The sequence below is a fragment of the Triturus cristatus genome, chromosome 4_1 (genome assembly GCF_964204655.1).
Source record: "Triturus cristatus chromosome 4_1, aTriCri1.1, whole genome shotgun sequence".
In the NCBI taxonomy this organism is placed as follows: Eukaryota; Metazoa; Chordata; class Amphibia; order Caudata; family Salamandridae; genus Triturus; species Triturus cristatus.
The window spans coordinates 977,218,279-977,237,190 of record NC_140585.1 but is presented as its reverse complement, the minus strand read 5'-3'; the positions used below and the strand labels follow the sequence as shown (position 1 = coordinate 977,237,190).

At 43.1% G+C, this 18,912-nt stretch overlaps 1 protein-coding gene across 4 annotated transcripts in view; it reads right to left on the bottom strand.

Annotated features, from left to right (window-relative positions):
- Positions 1-18,912, bottom strand: part of LOC146855927 (uncharacterized) — a 651,622-nt gene that overhangs the window by 24,880 nt on the left and 607,830 nt on the right. For all 4 annotated transcript variants that reach the window (XM_085653872.1, XM_085653873.1, XM_085653876.1 and 1 more), the window contains one exon: positions 10,599-10,737. In XM_085653872.1, coding sequence (XP_085509998.1) covers positions 10,599-10,737 — 139 coding nt within the window. The remainder of the gene's footprint in view (positions 1-10,598; positions 10,738-18,912) is intronic.

Here is an 18,912-nt window from a genome sequence, read left to right as displayed (position 1 = left end):
CCGGCCTGGCAATGGGAGGAGATCCTATTGTTTGAAGCCCATTTTTCTAGTCTTTGATAAATGATGCTTGGGAAAATGTTTTGAATGTTATCTAGAAGGCTTATGGGCTGATAGTTAGCAGGAGGGTTTCTGCAACTTTTTTTTTTTTTTTTACATAACATCACGATTTCTGCAGCAAGACAACTTGCCGGAATGGTGGCTGCTTTTTGAATGGCATTACCCGGATATGCAATATATTTCCCATATAGCACAGGGTTAGATTTATATACATCAGCTGGTATTTTTTCAGGGCCGGGCTCTTTGCCCCTTTTTAGGTCTCGCCTGACCCAGCGCATGCGCTGGTCTGGCGAGACTTATTGAGAGGGCTCCAAAAAGTGCTACCAGGCCAGCCTAGAGCTATAGTGCATGTGCGCGGGCGCGCGCGCCGGCGCCGCGCTTTACCGCAATTACTTTCACTTTCGCGGGCGCTTTGATGTTTGATCGTGATCCCGCACGGCCGCTTTGCATAGCCAATAGGTCTCGCTTTTGGGACCTTATAAGTATTTAGTTATGCAACTGTTGCATGGCTAAACACTTATAAGGTCCCAAAGGAGAGACCTATTGGCTATGCCAATGCTTGTTTAGATGTTAACTACCTGGATGACTTCATTTGGTGAGAGTAATTCTGTCTCCTTGCTAGTGCTTACCGAAGTAATATGGACATCTGCCCTGGGGTTTGCTTGTGAATAGTCGTATGATATCATCTACCAAAACATTTGGATGTAAAATAATAATTTGTCAATATTAAACGTCATTGGTAAAAGCAAGGCAGATTTAAAACAACACAAGTGCCACCCATAGCTAAGTATAGTCTGTACAGGCCAAGATTAAGGGCTCGATAATGATCTTGGCAGACAGGGTTACTCCATCACAAACGTGACGGGTATCCCGGCGACCAAAGTACAATTCCATTATATCCAATTTGACTTGTAATATGGTGGACGGAATATCCGTTACGTTTGTAACAGAGTATCCCATACGCCAAGATTGTAATCAGGCCTGAGGGGTCTGAGTGACATGAAATAGAGACACAAGAGAGCAAAGCTCGAGTTGCGTATGTTATCACTTAAAACACCAAGATGAAAAACATTCCCCTAATTCACTTTTTATCCCTTTTTAATTTCAAATTATGTATGACCCCCAAAATCATCTGTCGCTTCTTCCAACTGCTATGCTGGAGCAGAGAAGTAATGGGAGAGCTATACATCACATGAAATCCTCTCCAGGAAACAAGTGGTAAAAAAATACATATATATACACCTTGCTGCAATCCTGAACCAACCTCCACCACCTTACCTGCCTTCCTATCCCCTCCTGCAGCCGTGCTTTTGGAAAGGGGGGGCCCTTGGCCCCTCCGCCTGCATGGCAGTGCGGCGACCTCCCCCGGACTTCTCGGTGGTGGGGCGTGTTCACTGGGGGCGCGCCCTACCACCGATTGGCTGCCTACGTGACCCGGATGACGTTAATCGACATCCGGGTCGGAGGGGGGGGGGCCTCTGGGGGGTTAAAGCGGCGGGGAGCGCCCAGGTGACCCCCTTGTTCCCTGGACGCTCCCCCACATCGGACGTGCCCTGGCACGCAGGGCGGTAAATTTTGTTTGCTTTGTGTTTCCCTGCAGGTTCGGGGATTCATCGGTTCGTTTCCAGTCGATGTGGAGGAACAGTTTATGCAGCGCCAGTGGCTGACTTCTACGAAGAGTCGTGGGCGAGGCGTTCTCTGGGCAGCGCGAGTACGGCGGAAGCGGGCCTGTGGTCGGTCTACCTGTTCGGCGACGGGAGTTGGATGGGAGGGGCTCCGTTGGTTTGGCGCTTGCGCCCTGTAAGGTATTATTTGAAAGTGGGGGGCCCGGTTGCACGGTTTGTTGATTATGATGTGGGTCTATCTGATGGTTTTGAATTATGGGGTGCTTTAGTCCTAGCCCTGGACACTATGACCCTTGGTTCACAAGATGAGCCAGATCTTTGCTCCCCTAATAGAATATAACCATCAATAGGTTCCTTCATTTTTGAAGCCCTCCTTCAAAGTGCATGCTCTGTTGCCTTTGCAGGGCATAGCCTATTATTGTTGCCACCTTGCCATGCAGTTTAAATGGTGGCCCACACACGGGGGTGGGCTCCCCGTCTTTTCCCCTTGAATTTACATCTGACACTGATATCTTCTTGATCTTCTGAGTAATTGATGATAGACCATCTTTGTAAATAACCTGTGGGTCAATCTGAGTAAAATTTGTCAATCATTATGTCTGCGCTATTGCAAGATGTGGTTTAATAAAGTTTTCCACACACCATTTGGATAAGAGGTTAGCGGTCTAGCCCTCTCACTGCTTTGTTTTCTCTGTTCTGTCCATTACGTGTCTCACGTGACCAAGGAGGGTCATATGACACGTGACACAGAGTGTGGACCGGAGCGCGTAACTACTATTGTGTGTTTTCATGCTACTGGGACCAGGAGCTAAAGCGGAATGGTAAGTCTTGTGCCTCGGGTTAGCGAGGCTCTCACAGGACAAGGGCTTGAGTCCCGCAAACACTGTCAGAGTGTCATAAGTTGGCAAAATTTTGACCTGCGTTTTGGAAGCTAAGCAGAGGGGGTTTGTTTGACGGCGCAGTGGAGAGGTTTTCGTAGGTGAAGCAGACAGAGCAGTTTGCTCATTTGACTTGGCTGCGCAAGGCTGAATAGAATAGTTTTCCCTAATTTATATTGGGTATTGGGACTTGGCTCATCGTTTTGTTGGCCTACATGGAGGGATTACGGTGTTTTCGGTATTAATTAATCGTTTCAACGTTGGCTTGGCACGTCTTGTCCAATCGTGTGTTTTGGCCATGTTTGGTGAGTTGCCCGAGTAGAGAGATTAGGCATTTTTAGTTTACGGTTGTTCTGTGGCTTTGGCCATCTAGCAACGTTGTCGGTTAAACTATTCCTACTGTGATTTGAAAACAGACATGTGAGCCGGGTGTTTCGCACGCATACACACTGTCGTCTTTGTGACGCGCTGAGACTTTCCTTTCCTTTCCTTCCTATCGCTGAGATTTCCGTCAGAGTGAACAAGCAGCGCTGCCCTGACAGGCTCTCAGAGAGCGCATTCATCCTGGTCTAGAAGGCCTTTATGATGTAGCAACAGTGTGCAATGATGCACTTTTTTTTATATTATGAAGATTATGGAAAGAGAGCAAATGTGCTTTAAACTCAAAAGCAGAGAATTAAAAGTGAGAAGACTGCCATCACAAAAGTCAAGCACAACGATAATATACCAATGTGCGGCAAATCCAGAACTGTTAAAGTAATTAACGGAACAGAAGCTTATCAACACCTCACAATTCATTGTCAACGCAGGACAGCCTTGTTACCTAGGTTTTTGTTGTTTTGCCTTTCCTCTTAAGGGAATCTAGAGAACGTCCGACTGCAGATATTTTACAAGAGGAGTTGACAGCTATTATTGTGACCTTTTCTAGCTATGGAGCCTCAGAATAATAATAATAATAATAATAATAATAATAATAATAATAATAATATAACCCACATTTGTAAAGCGCGAACAATCACCCGTAAGGGTCTCTAGGCACTGGGGGCCGTCGGGAAGATTAAGCAAGCTATTGCCCAGAGTCGCATGGTGCTGGGCTAATCTGCCGCCGGCACTGGGGATTAAGCCGTGATCCCCAGATTCCGGAGACAGTCGCCCTGGCCGCGGTGCCACACCTCTTCCATGAGATAGCTTTATGTCCCTATTTTATAAAACATTTTCCCATTTGTCAAAAAGGCAACAAACGCAACTATTTCATCAAATGCAACACAGTGTGCCCTCTTATATGCAGGATCCAAAAATGTCTTCACTTGAAAGCCTGGAGAATATTTCACTAATTAGCCATCTTGATCCATTACTCACCCATGATTGCAAGATGTACTCAAAAGATAGGAGGGAACAATTTACAAAGCTGCTTATGGCTAAAAATGTCTCTAGATACATGGGTCACGATCTACTAAAGGATATTTGGCAGGCATAAATGGCTTCACAAATGCATTACTCAGTGGTGGCTGGTAGGGAATGGTGGCAGGGGAGCAGGCGAGGGGGGGGGGGGGAGAAAATAAAAAAATAGCCTCTCCTTGTTGCCTCTCCTTGTCGCAGGGGAAGCACCCAGGCTCCCTAAACCAATGACAATACAGCGTTGTGATTGGTTTCCCTAAATTCACCTAAGTCACAACGCTGCATCGCAGAGTTATGATTGGTCTGAGCGCTGTGATTCGGCGCTCAGACGGGGACTGGGAGCCTGTGCATGTTCTCCACCAGGCTGTGTAATGCAGCCTGGTGGGGAACATGCTAAATGTGCATGAATGTTTGGCCAGCCCAAGACGTCCGGTCAAACATTCATGCGCACCTTGAGTGTGAAAGCCACTCCTCCTCTGGCCCCTGCTCTGGCCAGCCCTGTTCCTACCAGCCAGTGGCGGCTGGTGAAATTTGAAAGTAGTGAGGCGTAAAAGGTAAGGATGAGTGTCACCAATTTTGTATTGTGTCCACGGTTTGAACTGACCACTCTATTGTCCTCTGTACTGGTTGGAAATGCCTACAGTCAATAGCAGCCACCCCTAATCCTCCATACTAGCCATGCGAGGCCAAGCACCCACTTAAATCTTTCTCACTAGATACTAGGGTCTGACAAAGACTCATGAAAGCAACTCACATGAGTCCTCATATTACCCACTTCCTAATACAGGTCCGATATCACGAATAACGATGTACAAGGCAATGCGGAACAAATCCAAGAACGGTTGGTTAAACAGAAGCAAGAAACTATATGGAGCACCAAACAAGCCCTCTGTCATCGCAGTCAACTCCTAGCCCTACAACGGCCCGCTGACGTGTAGAGAGTCTGATGTGGATGCCTGGGGTCAGTAAGTTCCACCGAAGCACAGAATAAACAGCAGTCAACCCATAAGCAGTGGCACCAAATGTTGAATTTGCAATGGAAAATAAACAAATAGTAGGCACACAGTGAAGACAGGTCACAGACAAATTTGTAGTACAAATGCTGCGTAAAACGAAGCCAAGTTCAAATCCCTTTTATTTAGTTCAATAGTGCAAATAGGCTCAAACACACCTTCCCCGACATTCCCCAACATGCAGAGAGGTTGTCATAATTTAGTGGTCCAGTGACGACTGTATTTTACTATTCGGAGCAAAACCGAACGGAACGAACCAGGACAGATTTTTGTTTCTAGGCTGAAAGTTCCAAACCTAATTATTGCATTATAAGACGAATAATAAACATCCCCGTACATTTGCGCTCTTTTTTCTTTTGGAACATTTCTAGGCTCTCGGGTGACCCACGACACATCATAGGGGTTTTAAGAGTGAATCTGCAGGGAGCACTCACTAATGATTGTTTTTATACGGCGTGTAATGCTGCTCTTCCGCCATTTCCGAGCGCTGGGAATAACAGATATTACTATCACTCATTTTATTGGTGTGCAATGTAATGGCCTGAAGAACAGAAGGGTGGGTCCGCCTTGTTGGAATGACCTGCAGATAAAAGGAACTAAAGTTCAACTTACTGAGCTCTTGCAGGCTAGTGGAACCATTACACCGTCCCTTATTTAACCCGCTTCACTAACATCAAGGGTCAGAAGAAAAGGAACACAAAGCGCCTGGGAACATAGCGCCTGGCAATATTGTACTTCAACTTAAGGGGTTTCTGCCCTCGTGTAGGAGGTGCTGCCTGCTTCTGTCTGAATAATACCACATTACTATGCCAGGCTTCTGTAACTGAGAGCATGGCAGCAGAGTCTGTAGAACCAGGAACAGGAACATGTTAACAGCGACGGTGGGTGGACGCATCATGCCAGGGGATTATAAAACGAATAATAAACATCCCCGTACATTTGCGCTCTTATTTCTTTTACCCAGTCGCGGCCGGTGGCATGACTTGCGGGGGGTGGGGGGGGGGGGGTTTCATGGTTATAATTAAAACTACAAATTTTTAAAAACTTACCTTACCGGGTCCGGAGTCCCGCGCCGCCTTAGCTCGGGTCCGACTCCGGAATGTTTTCCCGCTAGGAAGCAGCCACAGGCAGCCTCCCTCCTTGGGCCCTAAGTCAATCACAACGCTGCAATGACAGCGTTGTGATTAGTGAGGCGCAGCAGAGAACGCCCTATCCGGGAGCCTAATCGGAGTCCCTTTTCTCTATGTAGGCTGCAGCCTACATCCATAAAGAAAAGGGGGAGTGCGCATGACTGCTTTGGTGCAATATTTGTGTCTGTGTATTCCTCCATTGAAGAGACAGCAATGACTTGAACAAATCTCTTGCCCCTACAAACTGTGTAAAAAATGTCCAATCTTTTGACAATTTGAACATTTCTTTCCAAGTGCCTGGCAAATAGGACTGTTCCCAAGATGTGTTCTTGAACCACATCTATAGCATGAAGAAGTCATTCTCCTTTGAAATGGTTTTACAAAGGGTTTAACAAACATGCTTTTTGTGGAAATGGCATTGACTTGTGATTCATTCTGTGAATTTGCAGAAAAAGTCGTTTCTTGTGAAATACATTGTGATGAAATTATAGATCGCTCAATGCTTTTAGCCATATCTATTACCTCTGATATTGTTGGATCACGGCAGCTTAAAAATCTTTCTTGTATTTTTTTATGATAACACTTGTATACAAATTGATCCCTGATGACTATATCAAGGTAAGCACCAAAATTTCATTCTGCTGCTAAATTTCTGAGAGCCGAAATAAACTCTTCCACTGTTTCGTTTGGCTCTTGTTTTCTTCTCATGAAATTATATCGTTCAAGCATTACATTTGGTTGTTCCAGAATTTTTTTATTTAGTCTCTGGAATGCATCAGAAAAAACATTCCATCCATCTCCATTAACAGGTGGGGGAATGCCGGGAGGAAGATTATCAAATATTTCCCGTCCCGCTTTACCCAAGTGACTATACAAAATTGCCAACTTTCTTTTAGCTGAATAATCATCAGCGTCAATTGCAACCAAATAACTCTGGAAACTGCGAAACCAGGTTTTCCATATTTCTTTTGGTTTTCCAGATAAAGGAAGAAATTGTTCAAGTAGCACAATTTGTTGATTTGATGCCATTATCTTGTGTATTATGTATCTTAATTACTATTTTTACTGCTTTAAATAAACTTGTATTTTAAACCAGTGTTATTCACAACATGTAATTCATGTAACTTTGAATGTTATTTATTATTATTATTTTTTTAATGTTATTTTCTTCTCATATGCTTGAGAAAATAAAATTAAAAATACCTTTTTTGCATTTTCCTCAAAATGTCTTCCTTCTTGTGATTGACACCTTTCTCTTACCAAATGTAGGCTTTATATCTCGAATTAGTATAATTAGCGTGTATATCGCTGAAGAATATACACTCTTCGCAAGCTTGTGCGAAGTAATCTCTTTCCCGATCAAAATCTTTCACTCGTAAGCTCCGTAGCCATGGAAACAAACCTGTTGATTCCTTAAAATGGCCGCCGGTCCGGTCTGTGCATGACGAAGTGCAACGTTGTGTTGTTTTGATCCGTTGCTATGATACGACGTTGGGGCGTGAGGCGTCAGAAGAGTGCGTTATCAAAAATTGCAAAGCACTCAAAATTCCGCCGATGGCTCCCCCGTGCAGATATTTGATCACCGGAAAGCACACCAAATATTACATAACGATGCCAACATCAATTTGCGCGTTTTTTGAATGAGGAGAGCGTGCAAGTTTGGTGAAATCTTCCTTCTTACAAAATCGTCGCCAAAATGTGAAGTACAGATCCAAAGAAATGAAAGTAGAATGCAAGTAAAATGTCCACAACGGTAATCCTTGGTTTTCATGAGATTTATTCTTCTTTCTCGAAGGAAGTCACTGGAGCACGTCTGTTGCAGCAGAAATCCAACCGAAGACTCACATTCTTCAGTTTGGAATTCTCTGTCCACAACAGAGGCAAGACACGAGCACTCCTTGAAAGTAAACCTTCTTTCAAGAAGCGCACGCCACAGAACACAGAATGTACAGTAAGGAAATGACATCAAGGTAAAACAATGCAACACATCTACTTACGTACTCTACATCGGCCTGGGCAGTCAGTACACACAACATTGGGCAAGCCACTCCCCCCCCCTGCCCGCGGGCTGGACCGCCCACCCGCCCGCCCACAACCAGGCACTCCAGGCACTTCTGCTTTCTCGCTGTGCGATAAGCAGAAACATAAAATGGTAGTTTTACCATTTTATGTTTCGGCCTTCTCGTACTGCGAGAAAGCAGGGAGGAGGCGCCCCCACGCCCCTATGGAGTAGCCGCCACTGCTACCAGCACCTAGGAACGGAAAAAGAAAATGATAATAATGCATTTTGTTATTATATTCTTCCTCTGTACTGCCTTAAAGCAGTGGGGTGACGCACCTCCGCATTACTGTTTGCCTCTATTGCGTACAATTACACAGTAGTAAACTCTACTGAAGAGGTGGAGAGTAGAAGAATCAAACCATGGACTGCCTTGATTGTTTGCGACTGCTCATAAACGCCAGAGTTTGAAGCCGCTCATAAAATCCTCTCTGGTCTCTTCTGCCATAGAAACATTTGGAGATTTACTGGGCTCAATGCAACTTTCATGTCAGGACTGCAAAAGGAACAGAACATCCCCACACTTTGTGTGATGGAGGGGAAGTGATTCCCCCGCAGGAAAACAGGTTTTCCCTTTGTAGATAAAAAAAATACAGGGTAAAAAAAGAGCCTGATCAGTGAACATTGCAACACAATTGTTCAAATATATGAGCTGTTCACGTTTAGTCGTTGTCCTGAGACAGCCACAGGCTGCCAAAAGCTTTACTTCCGAATCTACTGATTTTTAGCTACATCTCGACTTCCTCATCAGGCCCTCTTGGAAAATAGATGAACTGAATCAGGCAAAAGAACTTCTGGAACACTGAGCGCTGACTTCTCGGCATCTTCCCAATTTAATTCCCCTAAACCTTTGCAAGATGTAATATATCCCACCATGTTTCCTGTTTACACCTCATGACTATTGGGGTAGTGGTTCAACACAAGAGGGGGGACGAGGAGCTAATTGGAAAAGGTCCTGTACCAGAGCTCCCAAGTTAAATGCGACAGCAATGTAGGATGGTAACAGTTCCTATAGGGAAAGGAAGAAGAATAAACAGCCAGGTAGGCTGTAGGGAAGTGTAAGGTGTCTCCAGATAGGTTAGAGTGTGCCAAGACTGGGTAAAGGTACTCCTGTGTGGGTCTCAAGGTGCCCTCACACACCCTTGCGGGTATATAGCATCATCATCGGGCTGGTGCTCCTCGTGGGGCTGGCGCTGCAGTCCCTTTTCAGATACATTTTTAGTGCACATAAATTGACTAAGGACATCTATCAGCAAAAGGGTCCTGGAGAATGAATATTATAGCCTGAATGTCCATTTATACAAGGACCCTTTGTTTATATTGAGTGAAGTTTCTAGTCATTGATGACTTCAAGAATTCACATAGTAGTAAGTAAGCTGCTAACATACAAATACTTTCACAGAAGTCGGAGTGTCTTCAAATTTAAGAAAAACACAACACATTATGTGGTACAAATAAGTGAAAATTAAAATCATTTAATAAAACACACACCTAATTCTAAAATACATGTCATGCTTTATACTGTCGATATGATGTAATATTCAGAACTATGATCTCATTTGTTTTTAGTTATTTTATGCCATTTCATTTAACATGTCTTATTGTACTAGCTTATGTGAATTGTTGCTCAGATGTGTTTGTAATTTAGAACTATATCTACATTCTATGTGGTTGCATGATATGGTGTTATGTTCAGCCATGGCATATGCAATGTAATGAAAAAAATAATTTGGTGACTCTTAAGGAGGTGTTTGTTGAACTCAGCATTTTTCTACTTTATCCTAAAAACTTTGCTTTCTGTACTCTTGTTATGTGTAGTACGGCATATTATCCTTTAATTATATGTGTATCTACTGTTATGTCTCATGTCACATTGCCTTGTATGATGCAGTGCATTTGGGTGTGTTATGTTGCGCTCTCTGCTGTGTCATTATTTGTAGCTGGCTGTTGTGTCTCATTCTATGTTCTGAAATGTTATGTGCTTTAAACGTGGTTGAGTGCTTTTTACGTTCTTATTTATTTTGTTTATTCTAATTGAATGCCATCATGGATCACAAGTTTAGATTGGATTTACATTTTACCATCACTGCACAACAATATTTAATTTTACATACTTTTAGTAAACATTCACTATCTTTTCTACAGCTTGATGGTTGGTTTTAAAATTTTTAGACTTCATAGGATTTTATTGAAAGATTATTTATTTTCATTTTTTAGTGCTATATTACTTCTTGAATAAAAGCATTCTATTGTGTTTTGTGTGCATCCGTTCAGAGACATTATCTGAAGACTTAGCAAAAGCATTCCATAAAATATGGAGTTTCTATCACCATGAAGGGTCCAATCTGAGAATTAACATTTCTAAAGGATATTCATTTAGCTTTTTGAAGATTGAATGTAGGGTTGGTTTGCAGGTAAATGCCATCAAGTGTACTTACATGAGGTAAGTTGACCATCAAAATCAATAAGGGTAGAATTTGGCCTAATTGTAATAGACACGGCAGAAATCATAGAATTCACAGCCATGGCACTGTCCCTCAAAAGTTCAGGGCGTGATCGTTCTGAATCATGACAGTCCTTTGGGAAAGAAAAAAGGAAACAAAACGTGTTCAAACTAGTGCTGTTATAAAATCATACACATGTTTTTTTTTTAACCAACTTCATCATACAAATCATGAACACAAAATAGCCATCACATAGTCATCAATTGGCATAAGGTCAAACGTTGGTGTTTACTCAGCATACCTATTGCTATTTAGTAGCACACCGCAAAGTCTTTGGGGCTGAGGGGAGTGGAGGGGATAAGATCGGTAGCATACCCCAAAGGCTTGGAAATGGCAATGCCAAAGACAGTACTGCCCATTCCTTCAACCACTTAAAGTAAGCTCCTAGCCATTTCAACTACAAATAGTACTTGCGACTCACTTGGTTTTTAATTTTCTTGTAACTTTGCATTACAAAGGTTTTGGGTCTTTTGTGTGAGGAGCCTTGGTATTACCTCCTTCTTTGTATGTGCTCTGGCTATGCCATTTAGCTATGGTGACCAGAGTTTGAGAACCAAATAACGGGACATTCCACAAAGAACCTAGAAGGACTACATTTTAATATCAACCTAGGAGCACAAAATGACTTGACAGAACTCACTAACCCAGAAAACACAGACAAAGAGGCACTAAGGGGATTAAATCTGACTTTTAAATAAAGTGTAATCTGAGTTAACTAAAATTTGTTCTGATATGGGCTGCTAATTAATTCTACTTTGGAACATATGCAAACGTTCCTGCCTGTGTTGTTAGTCAACTCTCTCTCTGAAATCTCAGACATATAAAAAATTTACTAAAGTTTGCCGGGACAGATGGTTAAAAAAAAAAAAACTCTGAATGTCCCAGCAAATCCAGGACACCGGACCAGTCTACACTTAGCAGAGTTTCAAATGTAACTAATAAATATCCCTGACTTCCTGAAGATATGTCACGCTTAGTCCAAACTCATGAACATGGCTGTAAATAGTGCTCGACTTACTCAGATGTCGTCTTCTACATCAAATATGTATAGGGGTTCTTGCAGAGAACAACTGGTGATTAATAGTCTAGTTTTGAAGACCTTTCTGTGTCATGCAAATGAGAGAAATTGCCGATACTACTAGGTCTTGGCAAGTTAAAGACATGATCAAGACATATTTTAATCTTCATCTCCTCTCATTCCTTTTCAATTTACAAAGAAATTGCATCAGCAGAATCAACAAACATTAATTGTTCAATTCCAGACTGATTTGCAAAGCCACTACGATCATCTCCAGTGAGGGCACCCACTTTTTATCATAGACCACTTAGGAGATATTATCCACCTCAATATCCAAGGAATAATTGTCACAAGACTGACTGGTGCTCTACTTTTAGCTTTCTAGCAAACATAATCCCTGAAAAACATACATGACAACCTGTATTGTAGTATACAATATTTTAGTATTTATATAGTGTATCATAATCCTGACTAAGTCGCAGAGCTCTCCGGTTTGCATCAGGTTGCTGAGTGCTTGGTTGAACAAGGGGCTGAATGTAGCTACACCTCTATGGGCAGTATTGGATGAGGTGTAAAGATATGCACTAGCGGTGGTGCTGCACAAGAGTTTGAAGTCTAGAAAAGTGTATGGCTAGATGGAGTCATGCAAACTCAAACTTACCCCTTTTAGGAATTAACTATGTGCATGGGAAGATAAAGATTGTTAATGTTTTCCACAGTTAAACATAGCTGTAAATTATCCTATCATGGAGTGAGCTCTAGATCTTAACTGTTTGAAGTGAGAATGAAAATCTAATGGTGTGATACTTTTTTGAAGGAAGAGTTGGTCAAGAGTACAGCTACATTTGATGGAATTGTTTTAGTTTAGCGGTAGGCACAGAATTTGTGCTGAAGTAAAGAGATGACCCAAAGTTGTGGAAAGAACGAGGATGGAAGCACATCGCTTTGAAATTGATATGACTAGTCACATGAATCCACTGTAGAGACTTAGGAGGATGTGAAATGCAAGTTGTAACACAGGTGAAGAAGAGGTCTTTCAGCTGCATTCTGGAACTATCCGTAGCATTGAATCACACAGCAGGATACTAGCAGCTGCATACTATTGGCACAGTGTAGGAGGGAGAGTACTAGGCTGATGGTGAAATGTGTAACTGAGGGAAATTTCCATAACAGAAAACTTGATGTAGGTGAGTAAAAGAAACAACTTGCAACATGATTAACTTGAGAAATCAGGGAGAGGTTTACACCTGTAATTATGACTAGATTCCTTACTTAGGAGGGGACACAAGATATTTGGGCCAGATGGTGGATGGGTGGAAGATAGTCAATTTACCGCTGACCAGTTTTCGATTATGTGAAGTATTGAGCTTGAAGTCCTTCATTAGTTTCCAATGGTCCGCATCCAGGACGCATTGGCTGAGGGCAAAGAATCAAGGTCAGATAGGTTCTCAAGTTTTAGTGTAATTAGTATGTCAGTGTAACTAAGAGTTGAGGCGGAATTAAGAGTTGAGCTCCAATATTAGGTCAAAGTCGATGCTAAAAAGTAGGTAGTGACCGTGGAACCATGAGGAACATTGGGAATTGAGAGAACAGAGGCAGAGTCAGTTGGAGGGATCTCGTAGAGAGGAAGATGATTTTCTAGTGAAGGATTGTGCTTTGTATTCCTGTGTTACTGGTTCTCCGCAGCACAGTAGGATGATGGGCCATACCAAAATTGGCAAACCTGTCCAATAGCAGAAATGCTGCTACTTCATTTGAGTCCATTGTAGTCTTGATGATAGAAGCAGTGCACATTTTATTCTCCAGCCAAGGGCTAATCCAGTTTGGCTTTAAGAGAGTAGACTATTTTGTTGTATGTTTGCTGATCATTGTACACAGCAGCTCTTTCTATCAGTTTTCCAAAGAGATAAGGATGATTACAAATTGGGTGATCGTCAGTGTAAGGGTGCTTTTGTCAGCATTTCTAAAATAACATATGCTTTGTGAGGCTGGCCAAATCATCAGCAGATAGTGTTGAAGGAATGCATTGAAACGTCTGGGAAATGTTTAAGTTGAGCTTCAAGTGCTTCATAGTTTTTGCATCTTCGATTTTACAGATACACCACTCTGCTAGGAAGTCATACTGTTCCTTAAGGGTAGATGATTTTATAGTTTCAACATTTCAGTTTCAAAATCCAGCAATGGTCTCGTGAAGTTCATTATTTAGGCAAGTAACTTCATAGATATGCCATAAGTAGTGAAGACCTTTAGCCTTTCTGACTGATGCTCCATAGAATCTAGAGTGTGAGTAAGATTATTTGTCTTTTTCCATTGCATTTCCAAAGATATTTTGTTTGATTTGAGAGACTAAAGCTCTGGTGTCTGCCAACCAGCTGTCTGAAATTTATGGAAGGTTTAAGAGGTCATCATTGGCCAGATTTTCTAACATAGGTTTGAGGACATCTTTTAATTTCTTTGTGTGGGCTAATAACCTCAGCATTTTCTGTATATCAGTCCATAATTTATTGTACTACCAATGCGTTATCCAGTAGACACGTTTCACAATGACAGTTGCTTACTCAAGGCTAAATGGTTTCACTTTTAATATGCATCCCTTGACAAATTAGATTTCTTATACGAGGCCAGGATTGCTCTCTGAATTATATCTAAATACATGTATTGAGAACCAACTTAAAAGCCAGTACCATATCTTTTAATGAGATATCTTAATTAAGGTTTTCTGCAATTTTCTTTTATATTTCGTTTACTAATCGCCACTCTTCTAATTCGATATATCACACAGTTCCCTTCTCCATTTCAATTTTGAATTTGATTTTATGAAAGACGGTTTCTTTAAATTAAATGCACCACCTTTATACTTCTTTGTTTTCATATAGTATACAGTTTCCTAAAGAGATTTTGTTTGTCTTTCTGCATTTGCTTGTCTTTATCAGATGTGCATGACACATAAAAGCAGAGAGCTTATATACACGAAAGACCATGGAGTTTATCAACTATACAAAAAGACTACCATGAAAGAACCCTCAAATATTTGCTACAAAATTACAGCAAGCCTGTATAGTTAGGGGCAAATATGTAAACTGATGGGCACCTTTTACAGCGCAGGGCAGTTTGTCAATTTACCGCTTAAGATTACTGAGCTCATTGACATGATATCAAAAACAGCCAGTAGTTAGGAAGTGAAGTGTTGAACTCAAATGATCAGGTTGTTAGGCAAAGAAGAGGTAAGTGGAACATAAGAGCTGGGAGGATCCTTCTTGTTTCCATGCTTTAGCAGTTGTTTGGTTTGGATCGTGGCTGTAGACTTTGCTGGAGAAGAGACGGGAGGCTGAAATGAATCATATCATGATCAGTTCAGGTAACACTGTATTTTCCATCACTGTGGTGACATTATGAGGAAAACAGTTTTATGAAGTGTATTTCCATCTTTGTGCTTAGCACTGATGTAGGAAGCTGGCTCCTTATATACTATACCAAGTGTGCACAGAGTCCAGTGGATCCCCAAAGATAGGCAGAGATTAAAGTAGATAGTACCTTACTCTCTATTTGTGGTAGTGTGGGCGAGCAGTAAGGCCATATCAGAGGGTAGTGCTAAGCATTTAGTGTACGCACTCAGGCAAGAAATTATTTCACACACTCAAGGACTGAACTCTGACCAATTTGTTTTGTATACAAATATTATTAAAGTATATTTATTTTCTAGAACCAAGCCAGGCCTGGTACAGGTAAGTATAAAAATACTTTGCCAGCATAATCTGTTTAAATGCAATGAATTGGTACAGAATAATTTACTTTATATTCGCAAATAGTCAGAATTACTTTTCAATTACTTTTCTTACACAGCCAGGTATCTCTAGATACTAGGCTGGTGTATTTCCTGGGGACGCAAAAAGGAGATAATGCATTTTGCAAGCTCAGTACAGGTTTACAGTATTACTCAAGAGCCACATTTAGTCCTGAGAAGGCAGAACTGGATTTATGGGTCCGTGGGTAGGATTCGGTCAAATGTGCTCTCGAGTTACGCCGCCAGCGGCGCAGAGGTAGCCGGGTGCAGAATGCAGGGACCACACGTTAGCCAACGGCTAAGCACAGTCGTGGGCTTGGGGACTGCGCGAGCAGGCCACCAGGTTGGGAATCAAACGCTCCTGGGCTCGAGGCCAGCACTGTAGGGCCCAATGGGCAACACAAGAACAATACCACCAGTGGCACAGAGGCGTCTGGGTGTAGGATGCGGTATTGACTGATGCTGCAGATGCGGTCGAGGATCCCTAGGAGTCAGTCAGTGGCTGAAGAAGGTAATGGGGTCTTTGGGAGTCGTCTTGTGACCGCAAGTGGTCGGACGGTCACAGTTGGTCTTTCTAGACCGCTTCGGTTACAAAGTCAGCGTGTCGCCTTCTGTCGTGGTTGGACCTTCCAGTTGTTGGCTGCAGATTTGGTTTAGGAGCTGTTAGAGGTTCCGGGGTCACTGGGATCCAGGCTAGGATTGCCAGGAGGACCTCCTTAGGGTATTGTGTCACTCCGGCTCGGGGCGCCGGGAGTGGAGTTGGTTGGTTTTAGAGCAAGTCCGGTGTTCACGAGAGACGGAGTCTGTTTGATTGCGAAGGTAGTGCAGGATCTCTGGGTTTTTGAGGACGGCTTGCTGCAGGACACACCAAGGTTTTGCTGGAGGAGTCTGAGGTCGGGACAGGCCAGTAGGGCTGGGGCCAACTCAGTGGGTGTCCTCCTTTTCTTGTCTCAGCGCAGCTGTTCGGTCCTTGTTCTGGTTTCTTCTTGGCGGCTCCATTCTGAGAAGGCAAAGTTCTGGGTTGCCCCTAAATACTACATTTAGGGGTGTTACAGGTATGTACAGGTCAGGACCAATGGGTCCCTTCCTTGGGGTGGGTACACCCCCTAATATGCCACTCTCCAGTGGGGGGCATAAGCCTCACTCTGGTTGGCTCGGTCTCCCCATCTGCAAGATGGCAGGGACTGAGAGTTGTTCTTCACCTCGCCTTCCCCACCTGAGGGATGGGGTTGGCAAAGGTGGGCACACCTCTCTTCCTAACTTTGGTTTTCCCGCCGATACTCGCGCCCAAAGTAGGGTTCAGAACCGGTGGGGGCCAGCTGCTTGGACCCTGTCCATCCTGGCGGAGGAGGCTTTGCACCTCGTCCCAGGATGTGCTTTGTTTAAAGACCCCGAGAGTGGCAGGCTCTCGACCCAGGGGTCCAGAAACAGGTCTGCTGGCAATCAGAACACTAGAGTTAGGTCGTTTTTTCAGGGGGCATCTCTAAGATGCCCTCTGAGTGCATTTTTCATTAAATCCCACACTGGCATCAGTGTGGGTTTAATGTGCTGAAAAGTTTGATACCAAAGTTTTCAGTAACGCCATTACGGTGCTGTGGAGTTCGTAATGACAAACTCCCATACCATACACTCTTTATGGCATTAATGCACTTACAATGTCTAAGAATTGACTTAGACACTGTAGGGGTACAGGGCTCATGCACCTGCACCACTGGTATAGTGCACCCAGCTAGAGGGGTGGCTTACCAATGCAAGGGCAGTGGAATGTAGGCATGGCACACCGGTGGGGGAGAGGGGGTGTGGGGGGGTGTGCGTGTGCGTGCGTGTGTGTGTCCTCTAAGAGTGGCACAATAAGTGCTGCAGCCCTTAGAGGCTTTCCCTGGTCAGAGTGACCTTGGTCCCTAGGGTACCTTTTACAAGGGACTTATATGTGACCAGAGAGTTGCCAATTGGATTTTGCATCAGAACAGTTTAGAGAAGGAACATAGGCTCTGGGTACCTGGTTGGCACACTCGTCAAATTACATCAACATTAGGCAAAAAGTGGGGGGGCAATCATGCAAAATGGTGCACTTTCCTACAACCGAAGAACATATGAATGAGATTTATTGATTCCAGATTGGATAGCATGCATTTAGTTATAGACCATATGTGACAGTCAAATACAGTATTAAAGCGCCTCGTATGTAGAGATTGAGGTGTTTTAAAGTGATCTTGGAGACAAAGTCTAGGACAATGTCTAAAAATGCAGGCTAGTATGTGAGGTTCTAGATAAGGAGAAATAGGGCAATGGAGGATGGTAAAGAAGAACCACTGCCCAGCAAAGATTTCCATTCTGGAGCGGGACAGTGTGATTGATCTGGCTAGTGGAGAGTTTCTGTGGATAAGAGGTACTCCTCCTCCAGTCGTACATATGGGGAGAGTCCTCATGGGGATTATGTATCCCAAAGTTAATGCTTAAAATAGGATTAATGTTGCGTCATTGTATATATCAAAAGGTAAAGGATCACTCTTGTGATTAAAAAGGACCCTCACTCACCAACCTAGTTGGTGACATGCTTCATCCACTGAAGAAAAAAGAAAATGGCCATTTTCTTTTTTCTTCACAGTGGTCAATCTAGCCTGTGTCATCCACCACATTGTTTTTAATAGTGCCCATTTCACCACCAATAAAGTCTGTTGATGGTAGAATTGGCCCCTTTTTAAATCACATTTCACATAATCACAATTGGATTACACCAAAAACCTACTCCGCTGTAACCAGGCTTTGTAGTACACCAGGGAGGCATTCGGCCTCTCTGGTGGGGACCCAATGATGAAGCATGTCACCAACTAGGTTGGCGTGTGAGGGTCCTTTTTAATCACAAGAGTGATTCTTCACTTTTTGATATATTTTCTTTTCTTTGGCTTGGGCCTCACTCTTTTGTTGTTTGACTAAGATTATTATAGGGGGGCTAAGAGTGACTCGGTATCCTCCTCTCTCTTGTTGTTTATATATATGCATCATTGTATAGCCAAGTGTGAAAGGTTATGAGGAGTTATACATCAATTTACCTGGCACAGTGGGAAGCAGGCCATCCAGTCTGGGAGGAGAGGAATAATACAGAAATAGATAGGACTGATGAACAGACTCAGGAGGAAGCACTTCCAGGAACATGCATGGAAGATGCCGAAGACTCCAAGATTTGCCCTTCCTGGGGTGTGATCGTAAAAGGGGAAGAGGAGGCAGAAGATAAGGAGGATCAAGCACAGGGAAGAGATGAGGAAGTGGAGAAAATTACAGCAGCAGATAGCAAGCAGGAAAGAGAGAGTTAAGAAGGAGTAGGAAGAACGGAGAGCATGTGAGGGCATGTGGAAAGAAGAGGCTACAAGCATGCTACATGGAGAAGGAGAGGAACAGACAAGACAGCAAGTGTGGGTGAAACAGACTTTGGTTACAGGAGTGTG